At 43.3% G+C, this 14,731-nt stretch overlaps 1 protein-coding gene across 1 annotated transcript; it reads right to left on the bottom strand.

Moving 5' to 3' along the window:
* Window positions 1–463: 463 nt before the first annotated feature.
* On the bottom strand, window positions 464–10,223 carry LOC310773144 (calpain-8-like; the record flags this gene model as incomplete). Its single annotated transcript, XM_083633057.1, has 17 exons — window positions 464–600; window positions 786–864; window positions 2,823–2,869; window positions 2,978–3,035; window positions 3,176–3,232; window positions 3,349–3,439; window positions 3,998–4,203; window positions 5,371–5,537; window positions 5,703–5,860; window positions 5,979–6,050; window positions 6,282–6,364; window positions 7,909–7,983; window positions 8,134–8,326; window positions 8,541–8,674; window positions 8,801–8,916; window positions 9,688–9,778; window positions 9,990–10,223. The coding sequence occupies 17 exons, from the start codon at window positions 10,221–10,223 to the stop codon at window positions 464–466; spliced, it is 1,998 nt and encodes a 665-aa protein (XP_083489183.1).
* Window positions 10,224–14,731: the final 4,508 nt, after the last annotated feature.

Raw genomic sequence — 14,731 nt, 5'->3', positions numbered from 1 at the left:
CATACAAATAACAACTGTGGGGTTTTTATTGGTGTCATTCCCATCGCTATTTTGTAATGGAACAGAAACGACAATAAGGCTGTTACTAGTTGTCAGCTGCAGCGCTGTGTGAGCGCAGGACGGTATGTCAACAATATGGTGCCATCCAGGGTTAGCGAATAAGGTCTATACATGAGGGCAGAATTCAAAATATTGTCAGAAATTCAGCTTTTGAGATAAAATTCTGAGATTTTACACACTTCAACTACTGTGACAGCAAAACTTTGTAAAACAAATCGTGAAGTTTCTAGCTTTATTTAGCGAGAATTTGCAGTAGTTGTTTAGAGGGGTAGAGTTAGGACCATTTTCCATCTTAAAAACGATTAGCTGTGTTGTTGAGCTACACAGCACTGAATGGCCACACCACTGCACCATGGGCTTCAAAGTATCTGGGCTTATTGGAACTGGTGTGATTGTTTGTATGTTATTCACCGGCTAAGTTGTCCAGGTGCAGCATGAGAGGGAGGAAGTCCTCCAAGGAGATGGACGAGTAGGAGCCGGAGTAGCGGTACGTCAGTGCATCCACCATGACGACCTGGATGCTGTCATCCAGGTCCATTCCTGGTGGAGACACATGGAAAACAATCACTCCAGTCATAATCATACATGTGAAGTACTTTCCTCTTTCCTGCTTTGGTATACGTTTATTATTCAACATACTGTGGCTGCAGACGGTTAAATTCATTATTATTATTATTATTATTATTATTATTATTTATTTATTTTTTTTTATTTTTTTTTATTACCTGCAGTCTTCATGGCATTCGTGAGCTCAGTGGAGGAGAGAGTCCCAGTTTGAGAAACATCTGCGCTCTCAAATGCTTTCTGGAAGAAACATGAATCTCCTTTGAGCAAACAGAATCTGGATATGGAAGTCAGTTTTTCATCTCCCGAAGTGATTAAATGCACATCACAGACACAAAGAGTCAGACTCAAACTCAATATTTCTTAAATTTAAATGTAAATGTTCAACTCTCAGAAAATCTGATGAAATTAGTTGAATATATTTTCCTATGGCTTTATACATTACCTTGAAATTGTCAAACTTGTTCCAGAGATTTGAGAATTCAGCAAAGCTCATCTTCGCCTTCCGGTCAACCTTTGTACATTAAGAATGTTTCAGGTAGATGAAAAATACACACACACACACACACACACACACACATACACACACACACACACGGATAGATTTTTTTTTAACTCCCCATCAGTGTGTCATGATTTCATATGAATCAGAATAATATATAGCCTATATGTTTAAACCGTAAGTCGCCGAATTCAAAAGACTTCAAGAGCTCCCCGATAGGGAGTTGCAGGCTCCGCTACATACACGTTAGCAATCACAATAAAACAGTACAATGTTGTTATCTTTAGTTTTGCATAATCAGTATTCCCAAATATTGCGTATAGTTTCCAATACCGAGCCCTTATTCAAATGCCAGGTGGACAGAGGTGGAGCTCTAAGTCACATAACAGACATGAGTGACATTACTGAAGATGGATCAAATGACTATTTTTGACGTATCTTGTGCAATCTATGGCCGGCGAAGTTGTAATATATCATCATGTCATGCTGTCTTTGGGTCACTTATAAATGAAATTATTTCTGTTTTTTTTTTATCGTTTTTTTGTACTGCTATTTTACATGAAAGTAAACAGCGAGTGGCACTACTAGTGTACAGGAGTCCATCGTATTTACCCACAATGCCTTGCTTTGCTCGCACAGACGTGACGTAGTTGCCCCAGCTCTATTGCAGACATCTCAACAACCGGGGAACTCAAAACTGATGGCCCCATTGGATGATGCAGCGTGACTCAAAATGGTTCACAAGCTAGTGTTTTGGAGCCGGATGAATGTTGTTACAGCAACAGGCAGTGGGCTTAGCTAACGGAGCTAACAGCTAGCTAGCTAGTTAACATGTCAGCTCATCCTCAGTCAGAACCGAATTGCCATTACGCATGACTATACTGTAGCATTCCATTGAGTTGTACGTCGTCTTCCAATTTTAGCAACTAACTTAAAGCAGCTACGAGCAAGATTTTCGATTGTAATTAAAGTCTAAATTTAATATCGATGCATCACATCTTACCTCTAATAGTAGATGAGACCAAAGCCGTGTGAATCGGAGATTGCTCTCTTGATGATTATAGAGTCTGTGTCTGTCTACCGGCGGGCCACCGTTTCGCTCTGCCTAGCAACAGACCATAAACACGGAGAACGCCATGCAGGGGCTTGCTACTCTCGCGAACATCTCTCGTTATATTCTAACAGTTTGTTTGGAAGTCATTTTGTTATTTTGTGGTTATGGCCGAAGTGGCTGCCGCAAACCGTTTCATTTCACTTCCTGATCTGCCCCGGCCGCAGACAGACTAATCATCAAGACAACACTGGCCGATTCACTCGGGGTTCAAGCGAGACTATACTCGGCGTTGGTCTCGTCTACTATTAGAGGTAAGATGTGATGCATCGATATTAAATTTAGACTGTTTAATAACAATCGAAAATCTTGCTCGTAGCTGCTTTAACTTTTTGAATTTGAGCACAAAATTAAGTTATTTGGCAAAAATATTTGGCGAAAAGTGTAGCTAATCAACATGGTCAGGACATGACTAAGAATCGTGAAATATCTGAAAAAGGACAAAACGGACTGGAGGCGGGCTTTAAGCATGTAATATGTTTTGGAGGCGGGCTTTAAGCATGTAATACGTTTTGGAGGCGGGCTTTAAGCATGTAATATGTTTTGGAGGCGGGCTTTAAGCATGTAATATGTTTTGAAGGATACATCCATCGTAGCAATCATGCCCCTGCAGGTGTCCTGGTCGAAGGATCCTGTGAAAGGAAGACAGAGTAACAAAAGTAAAGTCTCCGCATGGGGATTCATATTTTTTAATACTTGGAAAACAATCTCACATCATAGGGAAATCACAATAAACTCACCCTTAGGGAATTCATCGTTCAGGAGCCTTTGGAGCTCTCTGTCACTCAGCACACCATCCTGACAGCAGAGACAGAAACAATAAAAACAAGCATTGAAAACTGGCCAAATGTTGAAATGGATGCGCCAAAGGATGAGTGGAGAGAGAAAAAAGAAACAGAACAAATTTAAAGACATGGACGGGTTGAAAAATAACTCACCTGATCAGCGTAACGCTTGAACAGGGCATAAGTTGGGCTTGTCTCGTTGTCAGTTGGCTTAAAGAAACAACATCAGATCATTAGAGATCAGTAGATTCTAACCTCTAATTTTGAATGGTATTGAATTACAGCTGGCTACATGTATTCATTCAACAAAGTGTTTTATTTCATACCCCAGGGCGTTCATCAGAACCTTCATCAGGGCGTACATCAGTGCCTTTATCTTCAGTGCCTTCATCTTCAGATTCATCTCCAACATTGGCGCTGGATGCAGAGAGGAATCAGTTAAAGAGCAGATTTGTGCATAATTTCCACTCAATTTGTACTATTTATGTTTTTAAATTGGCCTCATGCTGGGAAAGCTCAGTTCTTGACTTAAAATATTAGATTTCTGCACTTTAAAGGTTATTGTGTAAAACATTAAATCTGAAACAAGTTACCACAACACCACTATCCTGTAGTGGGTTTTACTTTGATTCGACATACATTTTGTATGAGTCCGATTTTTAAGTAGTATTTTGGAATTAAAATTTCTTTGTGACAATACGGTATTTTGTGTCATAAATCATCACTTTTTTTTGTATACGGTTCTCTACTGATGGTCAATGTTTATGACTATTTGATGGATTGTTTGATTGACTTTTTGTACATATGTTTTATGACTAGTGCACTTGTCTCCACACCTCCTCTATAACAATGGTTCCATTTAATGTTTCATCTGTTCTGATGGTCTTTGTATGATAGAGGTGTTGCATGGAGCTTTTGTTACTGCACATTCCCCCCTTTTACAATCAATCATGGTAAACAAAGTAAACTCCTTACTCCACGTCAGTGTCGGCCTTGGAGTAGATGGTGAGAACGAAGTCTGCGGTCTGGTAGGGCTTCATGGTGGAGGGGACGATCACATACTCTCCAGGCTCCAGGCTGTGCAGCTCGATCAGATCTCTTTCATACGTGTAAAGCTGCTGCGGCTTCACTGGCGTCTTGCTCTTGAAGAAGAAGGCTCCCAGACGGTGCTGGCTGGATGCCTGGATCAAATACAAATCTGTTTAAATCTAGTTGTTTCAATAAGATCACAGGCTATTGTATCATTCAAATAACTTTGTGGTGGAATTTGCTTTGTGTGCATATAGGTAGTGTGTGATATTTCTTTGTACTTACCTCAGGTGGCACCTGTTGGATTTGAAAAATAAAAACATTAAAAATAACGTCAATATGAAGTAAACATTGTTTCCAGGTACTCACGTTTTTTTTTTTTATCACAGGGATAGTGTGAAGAGCTGCTGAGGGCTTCTTTAACTCACTTTCAACTATTTCTGGCTTTCATAATTTTCTTATATTTTTATGCCCCCGCCGGCGATAAAAATTCGGGTTGTCTGTCCGTCTGTCCGATGTTTGTTAACACGATATCTGAGGAACGCTTTGACGGAATTTCACAAATTTGCCTCAAACGTCAACTTGGACTCAAGGATGAACTCATTAGACTTTGGTGGTCAAAGTTCAAGGTCGCTGTGACCTCACGAACGCCATTCCCAAGTTCGTTAACACGATATCTCAGGAACGGCTTGACGGAATTTCTTCAAATTTGGCTCAAACGTCAACTTGGATGCAAGGATGAACTGGTTCGATTTTGGTGATCAAAGGTCAAGGTCACTGTGACCCCCTCGAACGCCATTTTCAAGCTCGTTAATGCGATATCTCAGGAAGGCCTTGACGGAATTTCTTCCAATTTGCCTGAAATGTCCACTTGGAATCAAGGATGAACTGATTAGATTTTGGTGGTCAAAGTTCAAGGTTACTGTGACATCACGACCGCTCATTTCATGCTCCTTAACATGATATCTCAGGAACGCCTTGACGATGCTTCATCTAATTTGCCTCAAACATTTGATTACATTTTGGTGGTCAAAGGGCAAGGTCACTCTGACCTCACAAATGGCATTTTCAAGCTCGGTAATGCCATATCTCAGTAACACCTTGATGAAATTTCTTCACATTTGGCTCAAACGTCAAAGTCTGGACAGACATGCATGTCGACTGCTCACTTGTTTGGCGGAGGTATATATCTGCGGTGCGGCCGTTCTAGTTTACATTACATTTGACTTATTTCTTATCTAATGATAATTGATTTGTTATATAATAAACTAAACATTCCTGGGTACAGACAGACATGTAAAGGTCAGGAGGACTCAGACCTGGAAGATGGTAAGTCCAATGGGGTTGGTTCTCGTCTTGTTGCGATAACGCTGAGCAGGTTTCTGCATCAGAGACAGCAAGATGTTTTTGTCTCCGTCCTCTCCCTTCTCTTCCCGGTCGATTTTCTTGACTGTGATGCGATACTGAGGGTTCTTCGAAAAGGTAACTAGGGACAGGAAAAGGGGCGTTAATAAATAATGTAACCTAATACAGATGGCGTTTAAGAAAAATAGATTTCTTTTTTCATTAAAGAAAATTTAAAATTTAAAATTAAAAAATAAAATACATGATCACAGTTCAAAATAATGGTGGAAGGATGAATGCGGCTCACATTCATTGACGTTTCCCCCTGAAGTGCTGCCTGCCACCCAACTGCCATCATAAACCATGCATTTCCACTGGCAGGAGAGGTCGCCATCGATAAAGTTGGGGTTCTCACAGCAGATGGACATGATGTTGAAATAGTGGCAGAAGTCCTCCAACTCCATCCTGACAGACAGGAAGACAGATAGGAGATACAGAGATGAAAAGCCAGAAATTGTGAAGCAAATCTATAGATCTGTCTCATTCCCTAAGATGTTGCTTCCAAATCTCTATAAGTATTTACCAAAACTCTCGATCGTTGCGGTCAAAGCACTTGGCCCGATCTTCGCTGCTAACTTTGTCCCACAGATCTGACCTGAGCACAACAATAAAATGAGTTAATGAGAGCATGCAACATATGACATGTCAGGTTTAATCATAGAACAGGATAGCTGTTCTTCACAGAAAAATAATTACGTTATAGTGCAGTATAAACTAGAACTTTGTATTGCCGTAGAAACGATCTGTGCACATGTTGCATTATTAGTTTTAATTGTAAACTTCGAATGAATTTGGGATGATGATATACTGTATGAGTCATCCATACTTGTCGCTCCACTTTCCATTCCACTCCTGTTGGCCCCAAGGGTTCATGAGTCGTACCAGCTTATTTGTGCCGTTATACTCAACCTAAAAATGAAAATAGAATTTTTTCTTCAATATAACTTTTTACACTTACGCATTTGTGATTTCAAATGTAGGGTTAAGGTGAAGAGAATAGGATAGGATAGAAGGACAATAAGGAAAGTGAATCCTATAGCTCATTAGTAGGAGAAAGAGAGCCAGCAAACAAGGCCGTTAGGCTGAAACGTCCGTGTGCTGTACCTGGTGCGCTGGAATAAACTCAACGAAAGGACATTTTTGTGTGCTGGCTCTCTTTCTCCTCCTAAGTATCTCCTGTGCCGTGCACCGAAACTTTAAAAACACCGGTGAGTGTGCTCGCTGCTGGCTTATGCTAGTTTGTTTGAACGAATCCTATAGCTTATGACATCACTATGGATAGAGGTGGTAGCTATGATGGTGAACACCAGGGGCGTTTCTAGGGTCTGAAGACATTGGGGGCTTAGCCCAGCCCTCTTTAGGGAGGTCGGGGGGGTGGGGGGCGTGGGGGGTGGTTAGGGGTGCGCCGCCCCGGGATTTTCTTTCTTTTTGCAACAGGTAAATGCAAAATTTTTGAGAAAATTGAGATGAATACTGAAAAACTAGATCAGTGGTTCTCAAAGTGGGGTCCAGGGACCACCAGGGTTCCAGGCACTCCCTATAGCAAATTCATGAATTATTCAACTTCAGTAGCCTTGATTGACAAACCTATTCGAACGCTGTGATGAGAGTGATGTCTCTTCCTTCTATAGGTTACAGGTTATGGGAAGCAAATTGTTGCATTTCTGATCAACTATATCATGATATATTATATCATGTTAATTTTGAGGGCTTTAAAGCATGAATGACAGATGAATAGATCAGATGGGGGGGCTATTTTTATATATATTTAAATTTATTTTTAAGATCAAGGGCTATTCACAAAACATTCGGGGCTATATCCCCCAATGCCCAGGCCTAACGACCCCCGTGGCGGACACAGAGGAGTATACGAGGAATCAGCGTGATGTCACCGCAAATCTCCCGGAAGTGCTGCAATTAACTAAATTAGTATGAGTTGTGCCAAACAAACGTTCATATCTCAAAAACTATACATGACATTGCTTATATTTTGACATTCTGAGTGAGAGCAGAAGTAGCTCAAGAGTCTGATATATAATATATGCATGTCGTGTTAAAGTTGTGTGAACAGTCGCAGTTTTTAAAATGTAAACAACATAGCCGGGGCTAGAGTGAGACATTCAAGGCTGGCTCCATTGTTGTTTTCCCCCAGTGACGCGATTTGTTTACCAAAATGCTGCTCGGCTGATCCCTCGTATTTAGCTACCATAGATTTTCTTTTGCCAGTTCAGCTATTTGGAGTCGATGCATAGACATCTTGTGCACATGCCCTAAGCTGACAAAGAGAATGATTTTGCAGTTGTATCCTCATGCACCAATGGCTTCTGCTAGTGATTGGTATTTTAATATTTTACAGCTGAAGCAAGTGTCATGTCGACGTATGTAAAATAAAAATCCCAAAAGAACCGTCTTAGTGGTTTCCTTGCTTTCCTCATGGCCAGACACACACTTACCTCAGTAACCGCTGTGACAGAGTAAGCGTGTGCGTCCACCAGTCCAGTGTGTGCCACAGTGTTCACCAACTCATCCTGACACAAACAAAACAGCAAATCATTCCATGCAATTTTCATTCATGCATTTCATTTTTTGGTTTATATTTTAACTGTTTCTCTTAATAAAGTAGCAGAAGAGACCTGAGACCTTGAAGAGCAAGAAGAGTAAAAAAATAAACGACTTACCCCTTTCTGGGACGTCCCAACGGAGATCATTGACTTGCACCCCGTGGCTCTGGTCAGTGAGAGCCACAGCTCTTTATCATGCTTCCAGTCATGAGATGCTCTGAGTTTGTAAGTCATGTGCACGCCACCGCTGAAATCCTTGAAGGCCTCTGAGGTAAGACCAGCGTTCATGTCTGCGTATGAACCACACACTCTGACAGAAACACAGGCAAAACAGGTTTCTTTTCACAACAGGCTGTACTTGGATAATTTCCATCATTGTAATACTATAACACTCTTCTATCATATACCAATTGATTAGCTGAACATCATCATTTTATGTAATTCTGATATTTGTCCCATTGCTACATACTCATGCTACATACTCATTGTCCAAATGTTTCAGGTCAGGTTAGCTGATCACTCACTTGGCATAGGCTTTCTCCAGCAGAGGAACCCAGAACTCATTGCCAGTTTTGGCGCGCACAGACAGGAACTGCTTGTTCCATGTTGGCAGGTAGTCGTCAATGACAACATCCACCCACTTTCCAAACCTCCAGAACTGACAGAGGAGTTTAGGTTAGTTGTCAGGAATTCAGATTAGTCGATTTATATGAGGCAAACAATGGCAAGTGGTTTGTGTCATGAAAAAGCTTCCTTTATGGAATCTGTATTATTATTGTCTTACCCTGAAGTGAAAGATTCCTGCATAGTCCTTGAAGTTTTGGTCAAGAGGAACAACTTGCACCATCAGATCTTTCTGGAATGTCAGTGATGCAATTGCAGCCAGAAACCAGCAGTTACCTAGTAAATGAAGATTCACAGGTCTCTATCATATGATTGTTCGATGTGTTATTACTCCTACTGTAATTCGTTACTGTTGTGTCAGCTAGCCCTCCTTTCCCTGTTCTCTCCATATAGTCTCTCATACGCCCCCTGCTCTCCCTCTCCACCTCCTCCCGTTCCCGAACCCCCCCCCCCCACACACACACACTATTCTAAAGCATGGCATCCATTTCATTTTAAAGCATGGCACCCATTCTCTTTCTTTCCCCCTTCCCCTGCTCCTTTCCCCACCGCTCCTTCTCCGTTCTCTCCTCCCCCACATTTCCCATTCTCTCCCCACCTCCTCCCTCTCCCTGCCCTCTTCTCCCCCACATCCCCCCGCTCTCCCTCCCCCTCCCCTCTCCTGCTCTCTCCTCTTTCCCCCCTCCCCTGCTCCTTCCCCACCTCCTATACTCCCCAACATTTCCCATTCCCTCCCCACCCCCATCACGCTCTCACATTCCCCCTGCTCTCCTCCCTTCTCCTGCTCTCTCCTATATTTCTATATTCCTATATTTCTCTATCAATTGTTCAATGTGTTATCATCATTCTGTAATTTGCTACTGTTGTGTCAGCTAGAATTAGCTAGACATATTCTCTGTGAAGCCCTCTCGGACATGCTTGTGAATTAGGGCTATACAAATAAACTTGACTTGACTTGACTTGACTCTAGTATAGATGTCAAGTTCACAACTGAGCACACACTTTTTTTTTTACAACTACTGAGCTGAGTGAGAAATCCTTGCTTACCTACATTCCCTTGACCAAAGTCAAACCTTGAAGCTCCTTCAACAAAGAAAGAAGGCTCCTTGTTGTCAATGTTGAACTCTTTCATGATGTCCTGCAGCAAGACAACAACAAAGTTACGGAAAAACTGAGATGAATCAGATGAAGTCAAGCATGTATAAAAAATGCAACCATGGCAAAATGTGTCATTCTATAGAAAATATAGATATAGATATCATTTGTCTGTATGATAGCCTAACTTCAGAGACACATGCGAAAGGAAAACCAAAGACTAATCATGTCAGGCTGTTATAAATGGCACTTACTGCAGGCCTGAGCCACTCTACTTGGTCTATTTGCGTCTGGCTGAAATCAGGCAAGTCTCCCAGAGAGTTGTTGTCAGGTGGGAAGGTGGTGTCCACGAAAAGTCTCCCCCTCCCGAGGTAACGCTTCTTCAGGTACTCGTAGTCTTGTTCGTTGAACTTGGCAGGCTTGGAGGGGCTGCCCTCGATGCCATCTTTGTAGCGCAAGTTGATGATATCAGTGCAGGACTCAGACATGTTGAGGTCTGAGGGGAAAAATGAAAATGCTATTAAACGAAACCCTAAATCGAATAGGTGCATGTCATGATGTTCAGTCTATTCACAATTTGAGCTAAACTGAGATGATTACCTGGGAGACGGTTGCGACCAACTGCTGCTTGTCAAGTGAAGCCTTGGATCCGCTCAGTCTGGCGCAGTCTGTACAGCAGCTCAGCCCTAATTTATACCCATCCTCTTACATAAGTCTACCTGAGTCAGACCCTCCCCCCGAAACTCCAGAGAAGCCTCAAAGAAATGAATAGGTGCTTGCGACAATAGTGCTGTGGTATAAATCATAATCCCTAATGAACCGGCTCTGATGCATGATTAACTTGAGGTGTCAGTTGATGGCATTTATAGCAGGCTTATTTTGTGATACATGATCAGACATGTCAGTGGAGAACGATCGGCATTTGTGAGCTGCATTTAACAGCACATGCTGTGCTGCACAGAGAAATTTAATCTGTCAACGCACCACACCTTAGCAAGTTGCTGACATAAAGGCAATTTAAGGCAGGTAGCAAGTGCAAAATGTGCTTGTAAGTTTGATGAATAAGACCCTATAAGTTCTCCAAAGTTTTTTTTCCCATCTTCTGCTACATGAACTCACTTGTCAGAACATATTTATTTAATGTTACATTGTCACAATGTTCAGTCATTTATGAACGTGTGTGCTACACAGTACTATAAATAATAATTGTGAAAAACAAACAAACACTCTCTCCCTATATCTATATCAGTTTCAGCTTTGACATTCAAACAGGGTACTGTATCATGACATTTGGTGGCATTTTTTTAACCCCTGCTGTCAATAGGCTATATCTTGTGAAATTAACCTAAATAATACTTTCTAAACAACCAAAACTGATGAAAATGCAAAACTAGGAGATCCCTCCTATTTCTTCCTCATTTGTGAAGAAGAGGAAGACGAGGCTCAGTGGATTATACCACAGAAAGTGTGTTCTGAAATAGACAACTTCTTGGCATGTTGAATTGTGAGGTTTTTGACAATACAATTTCATGTTTAATGGCAGCGAATCATCAAAGAGATTATCAAACATCTTCATAGTGGAAAATATGACAAACAGAATGATTTAATTCCTACAGTGTTGAAGCAATATTTCACCAAGAGTACAACACACACAACAAACTTTGTTATGACTCCATGGACTCATGGATGGTGTCCGTTATATTGTGTGCCTTTGCCCGCTTGGTCATTGTATCCACAGGATTGATGATCAGGCTATTTACCAGAAATGTTGTATTGTAGAGACACTCTGAGGCGATTTACACCTGGCACTACTAACATGTGTTTTCTATGATCAGATTGCAATCGGTGCTTGACCACATGAAAGTACAGGTGTAAACGACACCTTGAAGACACAGACGGATTGCGATCTGATCGGCCAAACCACCTCCGGAGGTGGTCAGGGACGCATTGTGACCACATTGAACACAAGTGTAAATGCAATGTGTCCTCTCAATCCGCATACTGTTGCTGTATGCGGATTGAGAGGACACCCGTTTTGGGTGATCAGATTGCAATGATCACCCAAAACGCATGTTAATGTCAGGTGTAAATGAAATCAGGCTAATGTGGTCGAGCACTATCCGATTGCAATCTGATCACAGAAAATGTATGTTAGTGCCAGGTGTAAATGCCACTGTTCCATTTTATTAACACTTGGCATCTCGCACGCTCAATTCCTAGGCTCGCGTCGCCTGCTGTGCTGGCCCGCCCGCCCTGCAGCTCGCAGAGCTGGCCCTCCAGCTTGCATACACAGCTCAGCTGCTGTGTGGCCTCGTCCGCCCTGCAATTAGGGCAATTAATCTGCCCTAATTTAAAAAATCCGGCTCGGTCAGCTCTTTACACTTCCTGAAAGTTTCAGCCTGATCGCAAGTAAAACGGCATAGCTGTGGCCGGCCAAAGAGTCCACATTGCCAAATTTGTATATATATATATATATATATATATATATATATATATATATATATATATATATATATATATATATATATATATATGTATGGGTGTAAGCCCAAACCAAATTTTCCACTTCTGGGACGATAAAGTGAATCTTGATCTTGATAAGTGGGATTTAATGAGACGTGCTTGCCTACAGGCAGCTCTGTTCTGGTTCTGTGATTTTAGAGTTAGGGACATGGCCCCTGGCAAAGTCTGTTCCTGAGAACTGTTACAGAAATGGCAGAATGAGGCCATTTCCAATATCTCCCAAAACGACATGAGTGAAACAGTGCATGCAGGTGATACACCTCGCATGGGGCACGGTTAATTTGAAACACATCACAACGGTTATGTTAGACATCAGTTATGTTTAGACAACTAAACAACTTTGGTTATGTTTCAGTCTTCAGTCCCAGCATCACAAACAAACACTCTTTCCCTGGTTTCGGCATCCAAAGTGCACCTCTCAGCAACAGGAAGCCTCCCGCTCTGCAGATCACTTTATGCCTCTCCGTCAAAGTCAGACCTACAGCCCTCATGGCATCTGAAACAATGCTGTCTTCCTCAGTCCCAATCCTCTCATCTCATCTGCACAGGATTATAGGCATACAACAGCCAATACATTTAACCCACATTTAACACACATCTGATTTCCGTTACAACTCAGACAGCTGTTTTCTCCAGAAATTCTCGGACGACTCGGCAGTTGTTGGATGTATTGAGAGGGGGCGGGAGGGGGAGTACAGGGTGTGTGTGTGTGTGTGTGTGTGTGTGTGTGTGTGTGTGTGTGTGTGTGTGTGTGTGTGTGTGTGTGTGTGTGTGGGGAGGGGGAGTACAGGGCCACAATTGATGATTTTGTGGTCTGGTGCAAAGAAAACCACCTACAGCTCAACACCTCAAAGACCAAAGAGATGGTGGTGGACTTTGGGCGAAAGAGGCCCAAACCAGCCTGTGAACATCCAGGGGACAGAGGTGGAGCTTGTCTCCAACTACAAGTATCTTGGAGTCCAGCTGGACAACAAGCTGGGCTGGTCTGCCCACATGGAGGCGCTATATAAAAAAGGTCAAAGCCGACTGTATTTTTTAAGAAGGCTGAGATCTTTTAACATCTGCAGGCCCCTACTGTGTTCTTTCTACCAGTCGGTGGTGGCCAGTGCTCTGTTCTTTGGGGTGCTGTGCTGGGGGGAGGGTGCTCGCTCAGCTGACAAGAACAGAGTCAATAAACTCATCCGGAAGGCGAGCTCCACCTCTGGGACTGAGCTGGAGCAAATCCAGCAGGTGGCAGAGCGGAGAATGCTCTCCAAACTCCACTCCATCATGAGCAATCCCGCTCACCCACTCCATGCCTCATGGGCAACCTCACCTCCTCCCCACTGACCATCAGCATAGGCGCGCCCCAGGGGTGCGTCTCCAGCCCCTTCTGGTACGACCTCTACACCCACGACTGCATGGCGACTCAAACTTCGAACACCATCGTGAAGTTTGCAGACGACACAGCAGTCGTGGGGCTGATCTCGGGGGGCGACGAGACGGCATACAGAGAGGAGGTGGGGGCCCTGGAACAATGGTGCCAGGACAACCACCTCTCTCTGAACGTCTCCAAGACCAAGGAGATCATTGTAGACTACAGGAGGGGGGAAGGGCGCACACCCCCCAATCACCATCAACGGCACAGTGGTGGAAAGGGTGGACAGCTTCAAGTACCTGGGAGTCAACATCCACCAGGACCTGACTTGGGCCGGTCACACCGCCACTGTTGTCAAAAAGGCCCAACAGCGACTACACGGACTCAGGCGCCTGAAGAAATCTGGGCCAAGGCCAGAAATCCTTAGGAACTTCTACAGAGGCACCATTGAAAGCCTGCTGACTGGCTGCTTCACCACCTGGTACGGGAACTGTACCACCATGGACCGCAGGGCGCTACGGAGAGTGAGACGCGCGGCCCAGCACGTAACAGGATGTGAGTTGCCAGAACTGCATGAACTGTACAACCAGCGGTGCCTCAGGAGATCCCTGAAGATCATCAAAGACACAAACCATCCCCACAACAGCCTGTTCTCCCTGTTACCCTCAGGGAGGAGATACAGGGTTCCAAAAGCACGCACAAATCGCTTAAGGAACAGTTTCTTCCCGCAGGCCACGAGACTCCTTAACATACACAAATAGTGTAGTCAGGCCCGTTGCACCCCATTACGCAGAGTACGCAGACTGCGTAGGGCATCACGTGCTCTTAAGGGCACGCCCCTCCACAACCAGGTGCCCTCGCTCTGCAATCTAGCGTACTCTACTTAAAATGCAGCTGGAGCAGCTGCTGTTATTTGGTCAGACAGATGGTACGTGTACGCTGCAATGGGCATCAAAAGGCAGCAGTCGGGGGCGGAAAAAAGAAAACAGAAGAAACTGCGGGCTGACTGTCAGGCATCGATTGCAGGTAGGTGAATTCTGGAAAATTCGCTTAAACCATGCTAGATGTTAGCCATTAGCGTTAGCCAAGTTAGCCAGGCCAGCTATGTTAACAGAC

This window comes from Poromitra crassiceps (genome assembly GCF_964638095.1).
Source record: "Poromitra crassiceps genome assembly, chromosome: 1".
NCBI lineage: Eukaryota > Metazoa > Chordata > Actinopteri > Beryciformes > Melamphaidae > Poromitra > Poromitra crassiceps.
This window is presented reverse-complemented; position numbering and strand designations above follow the sequence as displayed.